General features: G+C 39.4%; 2 protein-coding genes across 4 annotated transcripts; both read right to left on the bottom strand.

Moving 5' to 3' along the window:
- Positions 1-216: 216 nt before the first annotated feature.
- On the bottom strand, positions 217-7,695 carry LOC141442394 (uncharacterized). Of its 2 annotated transcripts, XM_074107368.1 has the most exons (5): positions 7,569-7,695; positions 5,135-5,222; positions 3,230-3,339; positions 2,369-2,549; positions 217-478 (listed from the first exon to the last, which is right to left on the bottom strand). In XM_074107368.1, exons 1-5 carry the CDS (start codon positions 7,653-7,655, stop codon positions 426-428), a joined length of 519 nt encoding a protein of 172 aa, XP_073963469.1. In that variant the 5' UTR covers positions 7,656-7,695; the 3' UTR covers positions 217-425. The 2 variants fall into 2 exon arrangements, with proteins under 2 accessions (XP_073963469.1, XP_073963467.1); XM_074107366.1 differs by lacking the exon at positions 217-478 and having other exon boundaries at positions 1,963-2,549.
- Positions 7,696-9,790: 2,095 nt separating this feature from the next.
- On the bottom strand, positions 9,791-17,132 carry LOC141442428 (uncharacterized). Of its 2 annotated transcripts, none has more exons than XM_074107409.1 (4): positions 16,978-17,132; positions 14,366-14,548; positions 13,161-13,320; positions 9,791-9,917 (listed from the first exon to the last, which is right to left on the bottom strand). In XM_074107409.1, the coding sequence occupies exons 1-4, from the start codon at positions 17,068-17,070 to the stop codon at positions 9,838-9,840; spliced, it is 516 nt and encodes a 171-aa protein (XP_073963510.1). In that variant the 5' UTR covers positions 17,071-17,132; the 3' UTR covers positions 9,791-9,837. The 2 variants fall into 2 exon arrangements, with proteins under 2 accessions (XP_073963510.1, XP_073963511.1); XM_074107410.1 differs by having other exon boundaries at positions 14,375-14,548.
- Positions 17,133-21,316: the final 4,184 nt, after the last annotated feature.

Genomic DNA, 21,316 nt, shown 5'->3' with positions numbered 1-21,316 from the left:
CACCGCCATGTCCGATACACTGATTTATCAATAAAATGACCTAATTTTTAGTTTTTAGAAAATGTTACAAAACAAAAGTATGCTAGTTTCGTGAGTAGAATCGAATCTTGAATTTAAAGTCCCATAGTCAGAGACAACTAACGGATATATTATTAAAATTTTTATGAATAATTATAAATCTTTATTAGCTTAATGGTACAGTTTAAAAATCGACTGTTAACATTATTGAACTTAAGATAATGTAATTTCAAAACTACGACATAAATATAAAATAAAATAGGCCGTTTGAATGTGTTTTGAATTTGCTACAGAAAACACCTAAAAATACAAAAATTGAGTTCTAGAAAGATTTTTTTCGGAATTTACACAATTACAGGATATTTGCAATTGTAGTACTACTATTTTTTCATATAGACCCACAGGCGCTAGAACGTATAGGCACCATATGTGTTAGTTACAGCAGCGAAATACAGCCATACTGCAACAAAAAAAAAACAGATACAGGTACGGTCAGGGACTTTAATTGATGAGCCAACATAGAACCTTTTCAAAGGAAAAATTATTACGATTTTCCTTGTTAATTCATGCGATGTCACTATGACTTTTACTGTGAAATATCGTCACTACTTTTAAAAAATCTCGTAGCTCAAAATAGATAATTTTTCTGAGTGAACTCTATAGACATTACATCAAGGTTCAATTTTGTTGACATATTCATTTTAGATACGAGATTTTTTCAAAGTAGTGACGATAATATATTATGGTTCCATGATGGCTTATGAATTAAAGTCCTACACACCTACCTTGACCTACCATTTGATGAGGAGTATTTTTTAGGGTTCCGTACCTCAATAGGAAAAAATGGAACCCTTATAGGATCACTTTGTTGTCTGTCTGTCTATTAATACCCCTTTATCAATAGCGCACAGAGTACAGTAATTAAAAACCTATACAAACCTACTTCCGTTTGTAAATACTAGAAACTTGAATTTGATATGAAGGTAGCTTTTATAGCACAACCAATGAGTAAAATCAAAATATGCCGATGACGGCCGGCTGTGATGGACTTTTAAAATATTGTAGCACCACTGTAATGACTCACATTCAAGCAATAAACGTTTTCATTCATTCATTCAAAATCAAAATATTACTTTTTATGACTATAACCATCTAAAATGACCCACATTGTTTACATCTAACTTACGAGAGGGGCTCTCCTAACACTGAATATTTATAGATACCTACTAGATTGTACGGAATCATTGGTGCGTTAGCATTGACTCGCACTTGGCCGGTTTAACGAGATAAAAATGGCAGAATTCTTTGTTTAAAGTTAAACGTGCACCCAAATACAAAACATACAATTATCGTAGTGTGTACTTCTTAGCTAAATGATTCTCAAATTCGCAAAAAAACTGAACTCGAGCCAAGACTTATGATTTTAAATATATTTTCCATTACATTAACATAATGGCAGCTAAGTCAAATGGTTGCCAAATAGTCGCAGGGGCAAAGGATGGTCTATTTTATATTGTATCTATTTGTCACTGGCTTTTGCCCGCGACTTCATGCACCATGCATTCGATTCATCATCATCATCATCATCACCCCAGCCTAAATACGTCCCACTGCTAGGCACAGGCCTTCTCTCAGGGCCTTAGTTCCCACGCGGACCCAGTGCGGATTGGGAACTTCACACACACCATTGAATTGCTTCGCAGGTGTGTGCAGGTTTCCTCACGATGTTTTCCTTCACCGTAAAGCTCGGGGTAAATTTCAAATGTAAGCCCGCACATGAATTTCGAAAAACTCAGAGGTGCGAGCCGGGGCTTGAACCCACGATCCTTTGCTTGAGAGGCCATAGGTCAAACCACTCCGCTACCACGGCTTCAATTTGATTATGTATTTGATGTTCGATTGTCTCCAAATTTCCGTATAAGTATGTTTGTTTGTACAAATTACAAAAAAAATATCAATATCAAAGGAAAGTTATTTATTAGTTGTTTATTCATCGGAATTTGAAACAAAAAAAACATTGTGGGTATTTTATTTGAAAGCAGGTTTTCTAGGGATTGTTTTTAGACATGTTTTATCAAAATCCGTTCAGCCGTTTTTGAGATATTGAACTTCGAAGTGAAGTTTTTATTCATAAAACAAAAGAAACAGTTACTTTACTTCGCCTCGTTCCGGTCAGCTGTTTCCACCAGAGCTGTGCTGTGCGAGGCTAGGTAAATAAAGCGTTACAATTGGTTCATGAAAAACACATTCTTTCCAACACATCCTCGCACATCTCTGGTGGAAACAGAGCCTATATCAAATATAATACAGGCACGTAATGGCCCATCTTCAAATATAGAAGAGTAATCACCGAACAGATAGATAGCGGTGGCGACCAGAAAGAACGCCGCCGAGAACCAGTCCATCCCGCTGAGGAGGCAGTTGGTGTCTTTGACCATGCACTCTATGGTCACGCAGGCGATTGTGCCCACCCCGATGATCACAATCGCCATGATGCCCCAAACAAACATCATCGCTAGGTCGTTTGAATCCTGCAATCAAAAGCAAATGCAATTAATTCTACTTAGAATTTTAATAAATAGGGCTAGGGTTTGTTAAGGAAGAAACCAAAGGGGACAGTAAAAAAAATGATTCAAGCATCCCGCAGAGTCCAACGGGAGAATGCATTGTTTCCGGTTTTCCAGCAAATGGCTGAAAAGCCTCTCTGGGTAGATAAAAAAACTCTAGCTAACGTTATGTGCTACGTTGTTGCGAGTCTAACACGAGTCTAGACTTTAACTATACTCGAGTCTAGAATTAGGCGAACTAACTTGACAGTTCGTCACACAAATGTTGCCACAGTGCTGTAATATCGATATTAAAAAGAAACTTGATATCGATATCGAAAATACAAACTGAAATATAGATGCACAGAAAAACCAGAAAAATAAGACCAGCGCTGGGAATCGAACCCAGGTCCTCGGCATTCCGTGCCGTGTGCTATGCGTGTGCGTTTGTATTTTCGATATAGGTTTTACGGGATGACAGTAAAAGTAACAAAAAATTTGGAATTGGAATAAAAAATACAAAAAGATTTCAAAAAACCAATCTTAACTTAATATCGATGTTAGAAAAAAAACTCAATACGAAATAATAATAAAATAAATCCTATTTTATATCCAACAGTGGAAGTGCTACGACTGATAATAATGATGATGGTGGTCAGCTGTACCGTTAGATTAGCAATGAGTAGTACAACTCCCATCGACATGAAGAGAACTGATGCCAGAGACACGCCAGTGCGCACCACTGTCCTCATCTCTCCCAATACATCACCTGAAGCTGTAACAAATGATTGTTGACAATAAAAAAAAAGACGGTCTAACTGACGATTATAAAGGTTAGAGCCACCCAAGCCGTGGTGGCCGAGTGGTTTGACATATGGCCTCTCAAGCAGAGGGTCGTGGGTTCAAACCCCAGCTCGCACCTCTGAGTTTTTCGGAATTCATGTGCGGAATTACATTTGAAATTTACCACGAGCTTTACGGTGAAGGAAAACATCGTGAGGAAACTTGCACAAACCTGCGAAACAATTCAATGGTATGTGTGAAGTTCCCAATCCGCACTGGGCCCGCGTGGGAACTACTGCCCAAGCCCTCTCATTCTGAGGGGAGGCCTGTGCCCTGCAGTGGGACGTATATAGGCTGGGATGATGATGAGAGCCACCCGGCACCCGACCAACACCGCTTCGACATTCGGTGACCACTCGTTGTCGACAGGTGGTGCACGCGCGGACGGCGCACACGGCGCAATGACGAGTGACCTCGCGCGGTCCATGAATTTTCGAGTAGGGGGGATGAAACGGGGGGAGGGGAGTGGAGAGCGCCGCATCGCAAGCGTACGGGCAGCAAGTGTTCCACTCAATAGTACATTGTGTCTTAAGGGCGGTAAATAAGGAATTACGAACGAGATTCTATTATAAGCCCGAAGTCGAAGACTGAGGGCTTTAATGAGTCGATGTTCGTAATTCTAGTACCGCCCGTGCGACATACAATGTTTTTCATCACATTTGCGAGTAAAATTTTATATTTGTAAAAGAAAAAATATAATTGTTCCAAACATTGGCGATACGAAGCTGTGCTCTTGGTAGCGCCGCCCTCTACCTCCCTCAGCATGCGCCGCAACGTGCGTGTGCATGTAGACCATGTGGTCCTGCAGCAGCAGCGCGCGCACGGGCACGGCGCAGCAGTACAAGTACGCACATTGACTCATTTACCGACCTTGGGCTTCATGACAAGAAAATTAGTACGCGCAATGAATCATTTACCGACCACGGGTTTCATGACAAGAAAATTAGTACGCGCAATGACTCATTTACCGACCACGGGCTTCATGACAAGAAAATGTGTACGCGCAATGACTCTTTACCGACCACGGGCTTCATGACAAGAAAATTTGTACGCGCAATGACTCTTTACCGACCACGGGCTTCATGACAAGAAAATTAGTACGCGCAATGACTCATTTACCGACCACGGGTTGTCATGAATGACAAGCACATTAAGGTCGAGGTTTTTATTTGGGGGGTTGCAACCAAGGTAGCCTGCATGTTATGACACTGTTTACGAGCAAGTGTGATGAAAAAAAATTATTTTGTTGTTTTTGTTTTAAATCTGCAATCAGTCGCCCGCCAGACTATAATCAGATGAGGTGTATGAAGAATGGCGGTATGTAAATTTAGAGACCATTACTTAAATAATGTGGTTACATTTTAATATTTTAACCACACTGGCATTTTGCAGCATTCCTGAAGATAGAGAACTGGAGTGATGGGAGAGGCGAAAATATATGGAAGATATATATATTTTTTCAAACTGGGTGAAAATTAACAGTCGTAGCGACAAAAGAAATACTGTTCTAGGGATACAGTCTTTTGTCAGACAGACGGACAACGAAGCGACCCACTGAACTCAACCTTCGGGCACGAAACCTTAAAAAATACTACTTTCTTGATTTTTGAAAACGAACTTAGAAATTTAACAAAATTCTGGATCTTTAAGACTTATTCGCGCGGCCAAAGTACTGGATAAAAGTTAGTCTCTATTCTTTTCATTAACAAGAGTGAGACAAAACTTACCGGACAACCTTGAAAGCCCAATACTCAATTCTTTGTAGCTTGTCCCAGTTTTCTTGACGAGGACACTCATAGCGACTGTACCAGTCATCTGCAATCAACAGGCTGGTGTCTTAAAAAAAGGAATTAGTCCGTACTAGATTAACAGAAACTATTGAAAACAAAAATTAAAAGTGGTAATTTGCGAGTTGGAGTCGCCCACTAAGGGTTCCGTACCATTTTTTATATGCAAAATTAGACATTAGCGAAAAAAACGGCAAAAAAATTGTTGTATGGGAACCTCCCTTAAATATTTATTTTATTTTAATTAATTAATTTATTTTTAAACTGATTAGGTATAGTACTAATTATTCTGTGAATATTTCAAGCGTCTACCTGTTGCCGTTATTAATATCAAACAAAAAACGGCAAAAAAAATCACGTTCGGAGCGGGCCCCCTGAAATATTATTTTATTCTGTTTTTAGTATTTGTTGTTAGCGGCCACACAATACACAATACAATAATCTGTGAAAATTTCAGGTGTCTGACTATTACGGCTCAAGAGAAAGAACCCTGTGACACACGGACAGACAGGACAGACAGAGAGCGGAGTCTTAGTAATAGGGTTCTGCTGGCACGCTTTGGGTATGGAACCCTAAAAAAGATATACCCAGTTAAAGTTCAGCGTTCACTTTTTAGCACGGCCTAGAACTTCCACGAGCTTCATCGTTGTCGGTTTTTGTTAGATTGGAAAAAGAAAAATTACGTGTCCAAAATTTTTTGATTATAATCTATGTAACTGACGCACTAAATAATGTAGTTCATGTAGGTGGTATAAAATAATTAGTCCGGCATTTCCTTTTTCGCGAACAGGCACGAACGCCATTTTACTGTGCCAATAGCCGGCGGAGACGAACGAGCTCGGGCGAGCCATACGCGGCTGTGCCGAAAGACGAATGAAGAAATTAGAATGTTGTGAGTTTTTGCTCGGCCGAATGTTTCTCCAATTTTGTGCCCAAAACAAAACCTTTGGCTGAAACATGATTTTTAAGCCGAAACGTGCCGAAACTGAAATTTCAGGCGGACATTAGTTACATCTGGCGTTCACCAAATACGGCAGACTGCAGCGTTCTTTGCACTGTTACGGTGACCGCTCGTTAAGCTGTATATTGCTGCGTACATTGGATACGCGTACAGCTCCTGTACGGACCGCCGCCATCCTGAACGCGAGGTCAATCGATCCATAGAGCTGCGAGCCTCAGTCAATGACTGAGAATGCATTTTGCCGTCTAAATACAGCGTTCATGGGCGTGCGCGACCGCTCTGACGCGCGACCAAAAACCGCCTGATGGCGGCTCGCTGCGAGCCGAGCTCGCGCGGCACGCGTTCCTCTAAAGTGTACGCATAGCTGCAAGTACGGACATGGTGTTCCAGGACACGCGTAGTCGACTGCGCGTACATTAGTACGCGCAATCCGTACGCAGCTTCACATTACCAAAAGACTTCTACCAAAAGACTGAAAATAATTAAAAACGCACTATACCATCGAACCGATTGCTACACTGCCTCAAGCTGCTCTAGCCCGAAGTCATGATCAAGTTATGCAGATATCATGATGATGGTTATGATGAATGTTATTAAAAAAAACCGGGCAAGTGCGAGTCGGACTCGCGCACGGAGGGTTCCGTGCACATTTATAGGTATGTAAATGTAAACGGGAATCGTGTCTTGAAGTTATTTCTCGCTTTTTCCGAGTGATTTAACATCCACATGCAGAGCACATCCAAGTGTATGAGGTCAGATTATATTGGTCATTGATATTTACAGACAGACAAAAAAATCGAGATGTTGAGACTTTTATAGTTGGTTGTGTTATATTAACTACCTTCATACCAAATTTCAAGATTCTGAGCTCACGGAAAGTACCCTGTAGGTTTTGATTCCCTTGCGAATTTCGAAAATTTGCGGAAATATGCAGCATAAACGGCTGCATCTTTTGATTACGTTGGCTTAGAAGTTTGATTTTTTTCACAGCTCCAAGGGACAGTAGATCTCAGTATTTGATATAAATTTCAGCTTGATACTTCTACGCGTTCCTAGAAAAAGGGTCTTGACAGACAGGGCCCTTTTGAGGTACGGAACCCTAAGAAACTCGCGTACACTGTTAAATAACCGCGTTAGCTATCGTAAAATACCTTACCTTTCACACTTTGCAAACTATTGAAAACTAGGCTTTACTATAATGTTTAAATTTTTAAGATGAATTAACGCGGCGGTGAAGTAAAATGAAATCCAAGAAAAAGTTGTAAAATAAACGGATCACAAGGTGTAGCACGTAAAGTATCATTTTGAACTATTTTATTATATTTTTTTCAATTTTAACCGGTCTATTTTCCTTCCGCGGCAAGGCTTCAATTTTGAATACTAGACGAGATTGATATTTTTGTGTTTACTTACTATGGCTAAAACTGCTATAAATATTAACCCGACTCTTATAGGAACTATGAAGCAGCATTTTTGAACCTCTGGAAATATTTCGCACATTTTAATTTATAAATGAATGTTTAAAAATAATAAACCAACGTCATTTCTTAGTCATTTCTACTTGAATATATCAGTGTCAGGAAGACATTATAGATCAAAGACAATAAATAGTCGGATGATAAAATGTAAGAGTAAATACGTATTGTACGTTTTGCAGGTGGTAGGACCTTGTGCAAGGTCCGCCCGGATTGCTACCACCATCCTGCCGTGAAGCAGCAGTGCTTGCACTGTTGTGATTCGGCGTGGAGAGTAAGACAGCCGGTGAAATTACTGGCACTTGAGGTATACCAGGGGTATTGCAGATGTTTATGGGCGGTGGTGATCTCTTACCATCAGGAGACCCACTGGCTCGTTTGCCATCCAGACGAATAAAATACTGTGAAACTTTATGAGTGTGTGTGTATGTGAGTGTTTGTTACTCCATCACGCTAAACGACTAAACGGATTTGGATGAAATTTAGTATGAAGATAGATTTTATCCCAATACGCCCACGGAATAGGGATAAAATCTCGAAATCTCATCCAATTCGTATAAAGTAATGACAATTTGGCACTGATTTTTAATGATTTACGTGGGCAAAGCCGCGGTTAAGCACCAGTGCTTTTATAAGTCTAAGATATTTCATAAAGTAAATAAATAAACATGAGAAACAATGCTTTTCTCTTGGCAATGAAATATTTCCGTCGGCATTATTCAAATAACCGCTGTATAACGCAGAATGCTAAGGTCGTTTGATCGGCCCCCGCTAAATTGCATGCCATTGTCCTTTATTAGTGATCTTAATTTTATTTTCGTAGATACGAAGAATTACATTACTTAGGACGACTTGTAGACTTTTTTAAATCTCGATTTAAGGCTTAAACTGACAGTTCTTGTATGGATCTGACAGGACTTCAGACCACTTAAACCTAGATTAAAAAGCCTGCAAGTGGACGTTAATATCATAAAAATCAATGCAAACTATTTTAATAAAACCTCTTGGTCCTGGTTATTCCATTGTCTTTGAAACAAACCATCAACACCAAATCAACACGAAGGGAAGGAACGCGTGCGATAGAATGACCATCGATTTTCAAATTTCGGAGTAGGCCCTCTGGCACGAATGGATTGAACGAAAGTAATGTCACTTAGGTCACAAAACAGATAGGTTACTGAAGTCAATCTACATACAAAGTGCGCTCGAGCAACGCACACATAGAAACTGTTCACGGACACGATATCTCGGACCGGTTGGAACCAGTGCCAGCGCGAGTGCCATCCGCTTGAGACAAGGTTCTGTTCTCCGGAACCCTAAAAAACGGTATCCAGTTTAGTTACGTACGTACATAGTTTAATAGAAGTGTTTCCACTAGCATCCTGCTTACTGTTTTTTTTTCTTCTCCGACTGCCAATGCTAACCCGTAAAAAAAGGATGCAAACTTCTGTGTGTGAACACAGGTATGATTTTTGCGGTATCCAATAGGGTTGCCAAATATACTGTAATAAACAGTATTATATACTGTTTTTCACTTCATTATACTTTTTACTGTTGAACTAAAGTAAAGCATCTAAAATACTGTTTTCAGCATCAACATTGCCTAACACTGCCAAATATACTGTTAAAAACAGTATTATACTGTTTTTCACTTCATTATACTTTTTACTGTTGAACTAAAGTAAAGTATCTAATATACTGTTTTCAGCATCAACATTGCCTAACACCTAAGCACACACTAAATCAGTACAATTTGCCAATGTAAATTTAATAAAAAATTAGTTTCTTATTTATCTTAATTTAAGTTTTGATTTTGAAAAGGTCTATGAGGCTTTTAAAAATGAAACTAAATTGATAAGTTGTGCGAGAAGCACCCAAAAAATTGTCTTTAAAACACGAAAAGAAGAAAATACTGTTAATTTTTCTAAAATACTGTTTATTTCCCTTCTCAGACCTAAATATACTTACTATATTTCCTGTAAAAAAAGTTGGCAACCCTAGTATAGCCAGTAAAAAACCGATCCTGCGAAATTAGACGTCCGTGGGTAGAGCCCTTACGTATACCTTGTAAGGAGTGTAAGGTAAGGAAGAACTGTTATGCATCACGAAAAAAATAGTCGTAAACATCATAATATATTTTACATTTTTATCGACGTTAACTTCAAAATACTATGTACAAACACGTTTGTAATATCACGGGTCCATCTTCAGAGCATAAGGTCAGCATTTGACAGGAAAATTAGAGATATACGTAGACTATTCGCCACGATCACAAAGTATACTGTCACTGAAAAAAAATAAAAAAACTATTGATTGTTGGAACGATGATTCATCCAATATACCTATCTACATACATAGCACACAAAGAGTTTCCTACAGTCACCATACAACGAAGATATCTAGGTGCAAAATAATATCTGAACACGCTCTCATGCGATTGACAATGAGGTAGTGTTCAAATATTTCTGAGCACCTAAAGGCAACGACTTTTGCGTTAGCGACTGCACTTAAAATGCGTTATTTGTTATCTTTTTTATTAAGACTTCTTTACAAACCGACAACAATAAGCAAAAAATAGAATATAATAAGCAAAGGTAATTTAAAACCTCTTAGCATTCAACCCGTCAAACTTCATCAAAAAACTAACACCATTTCATAACAAATGAGCATTTCCCTCAATACTTGAAAATACCTAACCCAGGCAGCGATTCCTATTCAAAATTCTATTACTTAAAATGTATGAAATTGAATTGTAAGAGCTTCTCTCATAAAATATTAATACGCAAACCTTTTTAGTGACTTACGTATCTGAGAGAGATAGGTAGATTAAATAACAGTTAATAGATTTAGAGGTTTTTGTGAGCCTCTTTGTTTTTTGCTCTAATGGAGTTTCTCTTAGCATTTGTATTATTTTCTATTATATCAAAATAAACCCGCTGCTTTGATCGCATGGACGAATAACAAATCCCGGATTCTAATGAATTCCCACGGGATTTCTTAACAATTACATCCTGTGGCCGATTTCACGAAGTTACAAGTTACAATTTACAATCGGTAGTCACTTTTTAATGCATACTGTTAAACACAAACTAACGCTTGTAAATTGTAACTTGTATCATCATCATCATCTCAGCCTATATACGTCCCACTGCTGGCCTCCTCTCAGATCAAGAGGGCTTGGGCCATAGTTCCCACGCGGGCCCAGTGCGGATTGGGAACTTCGCACGCACCATTGAATCGCTTCGCAGGTTTGTGCAGGTTTCCTCACGATGTTTTCCTTCACCGCAAAGCTCGTGGTAAATTTAAAATGTACCTAATTCCGTAACTTGTATATCTTCGTGAAATAGGGCACTGGTCTTCATTTATGTTACGTAAAGAACATCCGTGAAAAAATTCATGTGTCACTTAATTAGGGGTCAAGATTTTGGGATATCACATTTTTCGGGATAATAATAATCCTATGTCCGTCTCAGGGTCTCAAACTATTTCCATATCGAATTTCATCTCATTCAGTTGAGTAAAAAGCGAAACAAACAAACACACTGAAATCCGCATTTTATAGTATTAGTTAGAATTAGCTCGGTCCAGTAGTATATACCAAATCTAATCTAAATTATACCTACTTGATTTGGATAGGTATTTAACTGAATGTAAACAAACTTCAGCTGCCAGATTTGCTACATTTAAGGATTTTAAACATTTTACTTATCTATCATTGTAAATTTGTAATAAGTACAAACTAGACTAGTGTATTTAAATACAGAAATGTAAATGTTTAGATAGTTTAATGGAACAATTTCAATATTTAAGACACCAATTGACGTTGTTTTGTTTACATTTAGTTATATACTTATCCAAACCAAGTATAGTCCATTTTATTTTCTCAATATTTTTCTTCTTTGCACAACTATAAACAGTTAGGTACTATTTAAATTTTAGTGCAACACTGCCACGAGAGTTGAAGTGAATGATTACACACACAGCTAAAAGGAGAATGAATGTGGGGGGAGCTCCAATAGAGAGATCTCTCTCCAGGCAGGTGTTATGCCTGGGGACCGAAGTCCGAAGGAAGAGCGTCGGAGCTTGTATATATGCGACCGCGTTGAGAAACTTCGACAGCGCGATGTAGAACATGGTAGGAGTTTCTATTGTTGTTCACTAGATGGCGCTAGGAGTCGCTACAAATGAAATGAATGAGTAAATGTCAAAATTCCGCTGTCATTACATTACATTACTTACGGCTATGCAACAAATGCGTGTTCATGCAGCTCCACCGCTTCCACACTGTAAGAACACACACAAACCCATCTACCACCACCACCACGCTACACTGACGCGTTTTTTTTATTCGACTGAATGGCAAACGAGCATGTGGGTCTCCTGATGGTAAGAGATCACCACCGTCCATAAACATGAATTTATTATTTATTATTATTATAAACATCTGCAACACCAGGGGTATTGCAGATGCGTTGCCAACCTAAAGGCCTAAGATGGTATACCTCAAGTGCCAGTAATTTCACCGGCTGTCTTACTCTCCACGCTGAAACACAACAGTGCAAGCACTGCGGCTTCATGGCAGGATTAGCGAGCAAGATGGTGGTAGCAATACGGGCGGTCCTTGCACAAGGTACTACCACCTGAAAACTCAAGCAGAGTTCAAACTAAACAGATCAGCCCAGACCAGAGTTCAGAGTCCGTAACGCGTCATTGTAGTGTGTTGATGGTGACAATACGGTATTTGACAACTCCTGAATTTGCCATGTCTTAATATTATTCTGAAAATATAGATATCCAGACAGTGTTTAGCGAAGAGAAAACTTAAATCGGTTGAAAATTGGATTTAAAGTGATTTTTTGAAAAATCTATATACCTCTGTTCTCAATCACTTTTCTCTATGCAGCAAGTATGGCGGTACTGGCGTGTGACGTCACATGCCAGTATGTATTTCTCTGTCTAATCTTGAATTTCAAACCTTTATAACTTTGTTATTTGTAAAGGTAGCTTGAAAATTGTTTCTCTATTCGATAACACGCGTTGTGGAGTTTTAATTTATAAAACATATAAAAAATAGTCAAATACCGTATTGGGTTCGTGTGATTTGTTTGTGTTCTTACAGTGTGGAATCGGAAGAGCTGCATAAGTTCATAAACACACATTTGTTGCACAAACGTAGCTAGCATAAGGTCGCGGGTGAGCCAAGTAATTTATAGGTCATTGACATGGAGAAAACCGGGGTGGCCTAGTGGGTTCAAGCAGAGTGTTCGACGCTTCGAGTCTGGGCGAAATTACATTTGAAATATATCATGAGCTTTACAGTGATGGAATTTACTGAGAAGAAATTCAATGGTGTGTGTGAATTTCCCAATCTGCACTGGCCCTGGGAACTATGGCCCAAGCTCTCTCATTCTGAGCGGAGGCCTGTGCCCTGCAGTGGAACATATGAAGGATGGGATGATGATAATGATGATTATTGGTGATATGGAACTCCAGCTGATGCAATAAATCACTTTAGGATAGAAACACTTACATATCATGTTACACACGATCAGGCACAATAGAGCGATGCCCGCGAGCAGATCGTTGTGCAAGAAAAAGCAGAAGGCGGCCAAGATGAGACAGAGGAAGGTGACGGTGCCACTGTACATGAGGGCACCCCACTGGTAGACCTCGATGAAACGTGGTATGTTCTGAAGGAAAAATTGGTATCAATAGCAATTGGTTTAAAAGAGCTTTTAAGAGAAAGATAGAAGTACAGAAAGTGACGCAGAGGGGAGGCCAGGCCCCCTCAATACTGAGGAATACGACACAAAAACTCAAACCCCTATAATTGCGACACAAAAGCCTGTAACTAGCTAGCTGTATCTATTATTATTTTTAATCTGTATGTTATAAGTTGTTGGTTCTCCAGAATAAATAAATAAACAAGGAGGAGAAGGAAGTAGACTATATAGTAAAAGTGAACAATTACCTACAAGACTGAAATCTCTTTGATGTTTAAAAAGAAAGAAAAAAAATGTTAATTTTTTTTTTTTTTTTTTTTATTTGACTGGATGGCAAACGAGCAAATGGGTCTCCTGATGGTAAGAGATCACCACCGCCCATAAACATCTGCAACACCAGGGGTATTGCAGACGCGTTGCCAACCTAGAGGCCTAAGATGGGATACCTCACGTGCCAGTAATTACGGTCCCAACAGCACCACCACGAAACACAAGAAAACATTAATACAACTAACACAATTTACGTCATAATGGTACCAACTGTCACTGAAAAAGGGTCTACTCGTCATGTGTTGCTACACAATGGGTGCAGTAACGCTGATTTTCTGCAGAGTCCAAATTTACACGAGCTACACGATAGCTCCAATTGTTACACGACAATAATTATAATTAAGCATAGAAATATTATCCACACACAAGCCAAGACTACGCCTAAGTTTTAGATTTTATCTGGTTAAATAAGTAGTTACCTAAGTTGATTATCTGGATGGAACAAGCTGAAAGTTTCTTGCTATCAATCCTCAAGCGACGATTACGAATTAGATATCTGTATTAATAGGTTATAAGTTACGATATCCTTATTTTTAAACAGAGCCTACACTATCTGGCCTTCCCTACCTACCTATCTGGGTGGAACAAACCGATAGTTCCTCAAGCGAGGATTCCGATCACTCTGTTAAGAGTATAGCGACTTAGAAATCTGTGTTAGTAGGTTATAAGTTACAATGATCACCTTACTTACAAACAGTGCCCCTACTAACAGCATAACGCTGATGCAGCAGAGAAAGATGGATACGGCGCCCAGGACCAGCTGCACCGCTGACTCGGTCGTCGCGGAGTAGTTGGACAGGATCGTGTCCATGTCCCAGAAACCTTTGGTGTGGATCACATTGGGAGCGAAGAGGAGTCCAAACACCTGGTAACAAAAAAGAAAGAAAGAGAGAAAAATCATTTATTGGCACAAAATATTATTAAGTAGGGGGTTGCCGGATAACCCCACGTTCCAGCCGAGGCTTGTATAGTGCTTTTCTCGAACAAGGCATGAAAAAAAAAAGCTGTTGGGACGCTACACGCTAGTCTGGTCGCCCTGTTGCGTACGCGCGTGTCGCGCTGGCTGCTGGCGCGGCGGCTGCAGAGCGGGTGCTGTTGGCGTAGGCGGTGCCCGAGAGCGCGCGTTGAAACAAAATACGGTCGCATTGCTGGCCAGCGCCTGCAAAGTTGTATGAAATCTCTTTGCAGGCCGCTAGAGTGACCGCGGGCAGGCAGCTGAGCCGCAGCGCCTGCAGCGCGATACTTCTCAGCCTATTATTTGTAACACAACGTCACTATTACATGTCATGTTTGAGAAAATAAGATTCCTTACAAAATTAAGGGGCTATTTTACCACCCATTGACTAATTATTTGACAGATAAAAGTGATGCCGTCGTTTATTCGAACAAAACAAACAGAGACGGCATCACATTTATCCGTCAGATAAATTTAATCAATGGATGGTGAAACAGGGTGTTAAGTCTAGTATGACAATAGGTGTGATAAGACTGTTTAATAAAATACAAGCTATTTTTGATGACTCGAATGAAGACTACGCATCGGCAAGCGCGGCGTAGGACGTCCACCGACGAGATGGACGGATGATGTAGTTAAAGCCGCGGGTTCAAGTTGGATGCAGCAGGGCTACTACGAAACTCGAAACTCAAAGCTCCTCTCGCTCTTGTATTAAATAGTATAAGTGTCAGAGGGACCGCACGACAAGAACTTCGAGTTTCGAGTTTCGTAGTAGCTCTGCTGGCCGTTTCCGAAGCAACTGGAGATTTATGAGGGACGCTTCCTTTGTCCAACAGTTGACCCTACGGCTGATTGCATGACAGTTATTTCTGTTAACTTTACTTGTACTTGTATTGTGATCCAAGTTACGTTACGTTTGGTTAATTAAATTCGATTTCCAAAATTTGATTAATGATGTTACGTGTTTTTCTAAAAGGTAGATAATGAACGCACTGAAAAAAGAACTCCGATTGCTGTTTATGACATACCCACAATCGATAAATCATCTTTAGGGTGGTAGACTATATACATTTGACTGATGGTACAGTCATACAAACTGATTTATAATATGTACCACAGTGAAACCGTTTAATACTCAACTAGCTTTTGCCCGCGGCTCCGCCCGCGTGGTATTCGGTTATCGCGCGCTGTTCCTTCGGGAAATGTGCATTTTCCGGGATAAAAGTAGCCTTTGTCACTCTCGAGCCCATAAACTATCTCCATGCCAAAAATCACGTCGATCCGTCGCTCCGTTATGACGTGAAAGACGGACAAACACACAAACATACAAACACACTTTCGAATTTATAATATTAGTATGGATTTCACTATGATTTTCTCGATAAAAGTATGGGACGTTAACATGACATTAGTTAGTACAAAGGTACATTGATTCAGTTTGTTGGACAGTACGTAAACCCTCGCAAGTCTTCGCAAGCTGCCACACGATACAATTGCACTTAACCACATCAATCAATACTTCGATTTGGTGTTTAATTAAGTTCCAAGAACGCAGAAGCGTCTTCGAAGGCGTGGTGGAAGTAAAATAGTTCTTGTTCCACGAATTATTAAACCTTTATTCGGTGAAAAGCTCATGGTGAACCAAATACGCCGTGTTTTTTATTTCTGTTAACTTTGGCAGATGGCTCAGTTCAGTGACAGAAACTACATCTGGTAAAAATTAAGCCAAATCGAATAAAAAATACATACCTACATGAAATATAATTATTCAGCAGTGTGTGGATGTGGGCTAAGGCCATAGTAGGGTTTCCATAGTAAGTCGGCTCTAACATCAAAAATGGACTCGGTTTTTTTTAGTGAGTATATTTTATAGTGACGAATATTTATGCCGAGTATGAACATCCTACTTGTGTTTTTTTTAATGTAGTGTTTTTCAAGTATTCAAGTATTGCTTCAATCGCGATTTTAATCAAATTCAAATGATATTATTTATAGTTGTTGAGCCGCCGCGCTTTGCTACTGCCACGAGCTTATATCCATGTACAGACTTAGATGTGCAAGTCGCGGAAAGTTTCCAAAAAGTATGAAAAGATATCGGAAATTTCTTGAAATTTTCACAAGATATTTAGAAAATTAAAATTTAAGAAACGGAAAGTTTCAAGCCGCATACAAAATTGTGAGAAGTTTCTGATATTTTCCTATATGAAAAATTTCGCAATTTAGGAATTTTTTTTTGGCACGTTAGTATCCACGAGCGCACGGATTACCTAAAATTGATTAGCGCCAGAGGCTCCGTGCCCCCTTCATAAAAGTTTACCCAAGTTTTGATTGTAACTTACGAAGGACACCAGAGCTATCATAACCGTCCCAGCTCTTAGAAAACAACAGAAACAACAGCTGATGACAGCCGGCAATTTATCCATGAACTTCATCTTGGCAGTTTGTTTTTTTATTAATTAATATAAATAAAAATTCTTCATTATTTTGGACTGAGAATTTTGACAGCCTGTTTGACGTTTAGGCGCCCTGTCCTTGTAATAGTAATACAAAGAGTATAGTACTATAGAGAATAGTTGTGGGTTACGGTTAGGTCATGGTCATAGCGTTTAGAAAGAAGGTTATTTCTAAGTAGTTTCTGAATAAATCACGAAATGGTTTGCCCTTTCACGAAAAGCAAGGTCGGTTACAATTACAAGAAGGTGTAGGAAAAATCAAACAGTGTGAGTCGGACTGGCGCACTGAGAGCTCCAAACCTAACTAACGTATAATAACGTATGCCTATATATGCCTATAGGTAGGAAAGTAGAAAACCTCCAACATATCTAAGCCTCCAACATTGTCATTTTAGATTTCAATATCTCAATAACGGCTGAACCGATTTTTATTGAACATAGTAAAGAACTAACGTGAGGGAAATCGGTTATCCGCTTGAGTCTGCATGAGACAGACATTGGCGTTAAAGTTATACTACATCGGCCCTTTTTTCGTCGTGAATTAAAAATAAGTTTGTACTTCATCTTGTTTATACAATTAAACGAAAAAATCTTGAATATTTATTTATTTCGGCGAACTTGAAAACGGCTCTGACGATTTCGATTCGGTACCTATTTAGTATGTGTTTATATTTTACACGAGCAAAAATCGGTAATTTTCGGTCCGTTTGATTTACTCGTGGTATGAGGTCTTACACTTTTATTAAATTCAACGGCAACTCAACGGGAAGTACCACGTAGGTCTGTTTCCCTCGGTTTTTGTATGAAAATACAAACTTAGTTTTTTGATGGCAGAAACCAAAAATTTTGGTTTTTAACTATTGAAAAAAGTAATAGACCATAATCCTAATACATAATTAAAATTTCACCTTGATACTCTGCGCGTTCTTAAAAAGGAATTACAAAGTGATCCAGTAAAAGGTTCCTTTTAGCTTACGGAACCTTGAAAAAACAACCACTAAGAATTGCCATCATTACCACCCATTTCTTTCACATTATTACTCTTGTAGCCTAAATAAAGAGGTTAGGTGACATCCATTGGAGCATTGCCAACAGACGAGTAAATCTTCTATACTTATCCTTAACGACAGTCCATTTGTCATTGGCTAGCTCATTACCTTTACTTAGAATATAGAATAAACCAGAGGCCATAGTATCATCACCGCAACTGCGGCAAGCGCAGCGGACGTCCACCAACGAGATGGACGGATGACCTGGTTAAAGCCGCGGGTTCACGGTGGATGCAGGCCGCTGCCAACCGAAGCAACTGGAGATCTAAGGGGAGGTCTATGTCCAACAGTGGACGTCCTACTGCTGATATGATGATGATGATAATAAGGCTAGAATTACACATACCTATAGGTAGCTACAGCCCGCACATTTTCGTACAAGTAGCTGGCGCGCGTGCGTCAATCTTTATACAAATAAGACACAAGTAAGCAAGCTACTTGAATGAAAATGCGCGAGCTACATGCATGTATATTCCCCGCTTTAGTTGCGGTGGCCTAGGTTTGACATATGGCCTCTACAGCAGAGTAATTCGGGTTCAAACCCGGCCTTGCACTCCTGGAATTATCTGAGTTGATATATTATTATGATGATGACACAGTTTCTGGTTCATTCTTTATTCTAAGCACGGATTCTAAGCCTTTATTAGAAATTCACGGTCACCATTAGCGACAAATAGAGCCATAAAAAACTGCCAACAAGCCATCGGAGTGGTCGACCGTAAAACACTGCCTTACTCCGCCATTTGTCGTCAACAGAACACTTAAGATACTTATAAATCTTAAAGGTGTACCCTTAGTACAGCTTATAACAGTGAAGGCACTGCGAAAAAACGCTGCGCGATTCAGTTAAATGTGATATTGATATATAAATATGATGATGATGTCCTCCATGTCGTGTCCGACAAAGGCGAACCCTTAGAATTGTCTATTATGTGCCCGAATATGGCTGGCAAAGCCAAACTTAGTCTTAAAGGTCCTATTACAGGGCGCGCAATGTAATTGACCACTATCATTATACGTGTAAGTGTAGGAAGGTCTCGGGCGGGTCTTTATAGTAAGACGCTTGGCATCCAGGTGTTCCAAGCGATGCGTCTCAAAATTTGCAACAGCCTTATTTACAGAGCTAAATAAACAGGATTTAACACCAATTGAACTAGATCTAAGCTAAACAGAACTTGTGGTGAGGGTACTGAGCAACGAATAAACATACGTACCTACCTAATATATAGAAATACAAGGTGTTACTTAATATACTGACAATCTAACTCACTAACATTTTTTTTTCTTTTTGTAAGTAAACCTGTGAATAATTCAACATGCATGCACACACCTGTAAATAATTCAACGGTGTGTGTGAAGTTCCCAATCCGCACTGGGCCCGCGTGGGAACTACGGCCCAAACCCTCTCATTCTGAGATATAGGCTGGGGTGATGATGATGATTCTCTTCCGCAAACATGCCTGATGCGCTGCAGAATGGTGTTTAAGTGTTATTATAATGGACCTTCAGAGCATTGAAAGCTGTTACAGCTAAAACTCGTAGTGGATTGGCTGTTCTCGCATCTGCTCTATGTTTCTACCCGAGAGGTGCCGAGAGATTAGAACATTCATCTCTTTGATACACTTTCTGGAGGTCGATTGAACCCACTTTTGGGTACTTTCTGCTCTTTATAATGTCAAAAACTCCTGAATTGCTAATAAAAGAGTAGTAGAGCATGGATAAAACATAAGCTATTTAGCTTAGAAAGAAAAATCCCTTTATTCTGCTGAATTTTAAGTTTCAACTAGTTTCAAGTTGGTTCTATTGGTTTGGCTTTGGTTTGGCTGCACGTTGTGTGGTTGTCATGTACCACAGCGCAACCTTTGTAGTTCCGCCCTGGTAAATGAATCAGTTTGTTCAACTGTACGTTTATGGATATTCATCGAGAGCCGATATTATCATCATCATCATGTCAGCCGAAAGACGTCCACTGCTGGACATAGGCCTCCCCCCAAGGCTCTCCACTCAGACCGGTCTTGTGCTTTCCGCACATATTATATTACAGATTAATCGTCCGCATAATTTTCGCTCGCTAATCATAATTATTATGTAATATATGAAAATATCTTGACTAATTAAAAAAAACGGAATCTTAAACTATTGTAATTGACCGAACAAGCGCGAAGCGTCTCCGTTACGTATAGGCATATAGGTTTTAAGGCCGGCAACGCAACCGCAGTCCTAATAATGCTGTGTTTAGTTAATAATCGCAATCGCCAATTAGTAATGTCATAGGAAGAAACTGGTGTCTAAGACACAGGCTCAGCCTAGTTTAGACACCAGGGTGTCGTATATATTTAGACTAATCACCCTACATCTCATGTTATAACTATTAACAATGTAACTTTTTGTCAATAAACATTATTATTTTCGAATAATGCTGTAGGTGTCCATGGGCGGTGGTGATCACTTACCATAAGGTGACCCGCCTGCTCGTTTGCCAGGATAAAAAAATAGTAACACAAAATAAGACCAGAATATTTTCAACCATTTTTCACAAAACTACACTTTGAAAATAGACCTAACGAAGTGAAGAATTTGCAAACCACAAAAGAAGGTTTTGAAAGGTTGTTCAATTCAACTTACCCAATCGCTGGTTAAAATATTCCGGCTCCATTTATTACCTTGTCACATCCACATCTCGGTCTTTAAACGTCCTATTGCAAGGCACAGACCTCCTCTCTAAATGAGAGGGCTTGGATCGTAGTTGCCCAGTTCGGATTGGGATACCTACCTTGTACGTGTATAAAATAATATGCTAACTGTACTTTTTCTGACTGTACTTGCATTGTCATCCAAAATGTAATGGTTTGGTAATGTATACCAAATTTCAAGTGAATCCGACCACTTTAAGTAGGTCAAAATGAACTAGCAAAAAACATACAACCGAATTGATAACCTCCTTTTTTGAAGTCAGTTAAAAATTATACCAAACAACAACACAGGGCAAGTTAAATAAAAGCTTTTAAAAACTACCGACATACAGCAATCTTATCATTTCGCTGCAACCCGAACCTCCGCACACCCTTACCCAATTTTCCTTGAAAAAACAAACTTTCATAGACTTGAATTCATCCGAACGCACATTTTCGTTAATTTCGTGAGACGCAGGGACCCCCCGAGGACAAATTTAGACA

This window comes from Choristoneura fumiferana, chromosome 25 (assembly GCF_025370935.1).
Source record: "Choristoneura fumiferana chromosome 25, NRCan_CFum_1, whole genome shotgun sequence".
In the NCBI taxonomy this organism is placed as follows: domain Eukaryota; kingdom Metazoa; phylum Arthropoda; class Insecta; order Lepidoptera; family Tortricidae; genus Choristoneura; species Choristoneura fumiferana.
This window is presented reverse-complemented; position numbering and strand designations above follow the sequence as displayed.

Coding starts and splice junctions, on each gene's coding strand:
- LOC141442394 (XM_074107366.1), bottom strand. CDS start 7,655: ATGTGCGAAATATTTCCAGAGGTTCAAAAATGCTGCTTCATAGTTCCT. Junction 3,340..5,134: donor TGGGCTTTCAAGGTTGTCCG/GTAAGTTTTGTC, acceptor CATTTGTTACAG/CTTCAGGTGATGTATTGGGA. Junction 2,550..3,229: donor TACTCATTGCTAATCTAACG/GTACAGCTGACC, acceptor TTTTGATTGCAG/GATTCAAACGACCTAGCGAT.
- LOC141442428 (XM_074107409.1), bottom strand. CDS start 17,070: ATGAAGTTCATGGATAAATTGCCGGCTGTCATCAGCTGTTGTTTCTGT. Junction 13,321..14,365: donor GGGCACTGTTTGTAAGTAAG/GTGATCATTGTA, acceptor TTTTTCCTTCAG/AACATACCACGTTTCATCGA. Junction 9,918..13,160: donor GATCGTGTGTAACATGATAT/GTAAGTGTTTCT, acceptor ATTTTTTTTCAG/TGACAGTATACTTTGTGATC.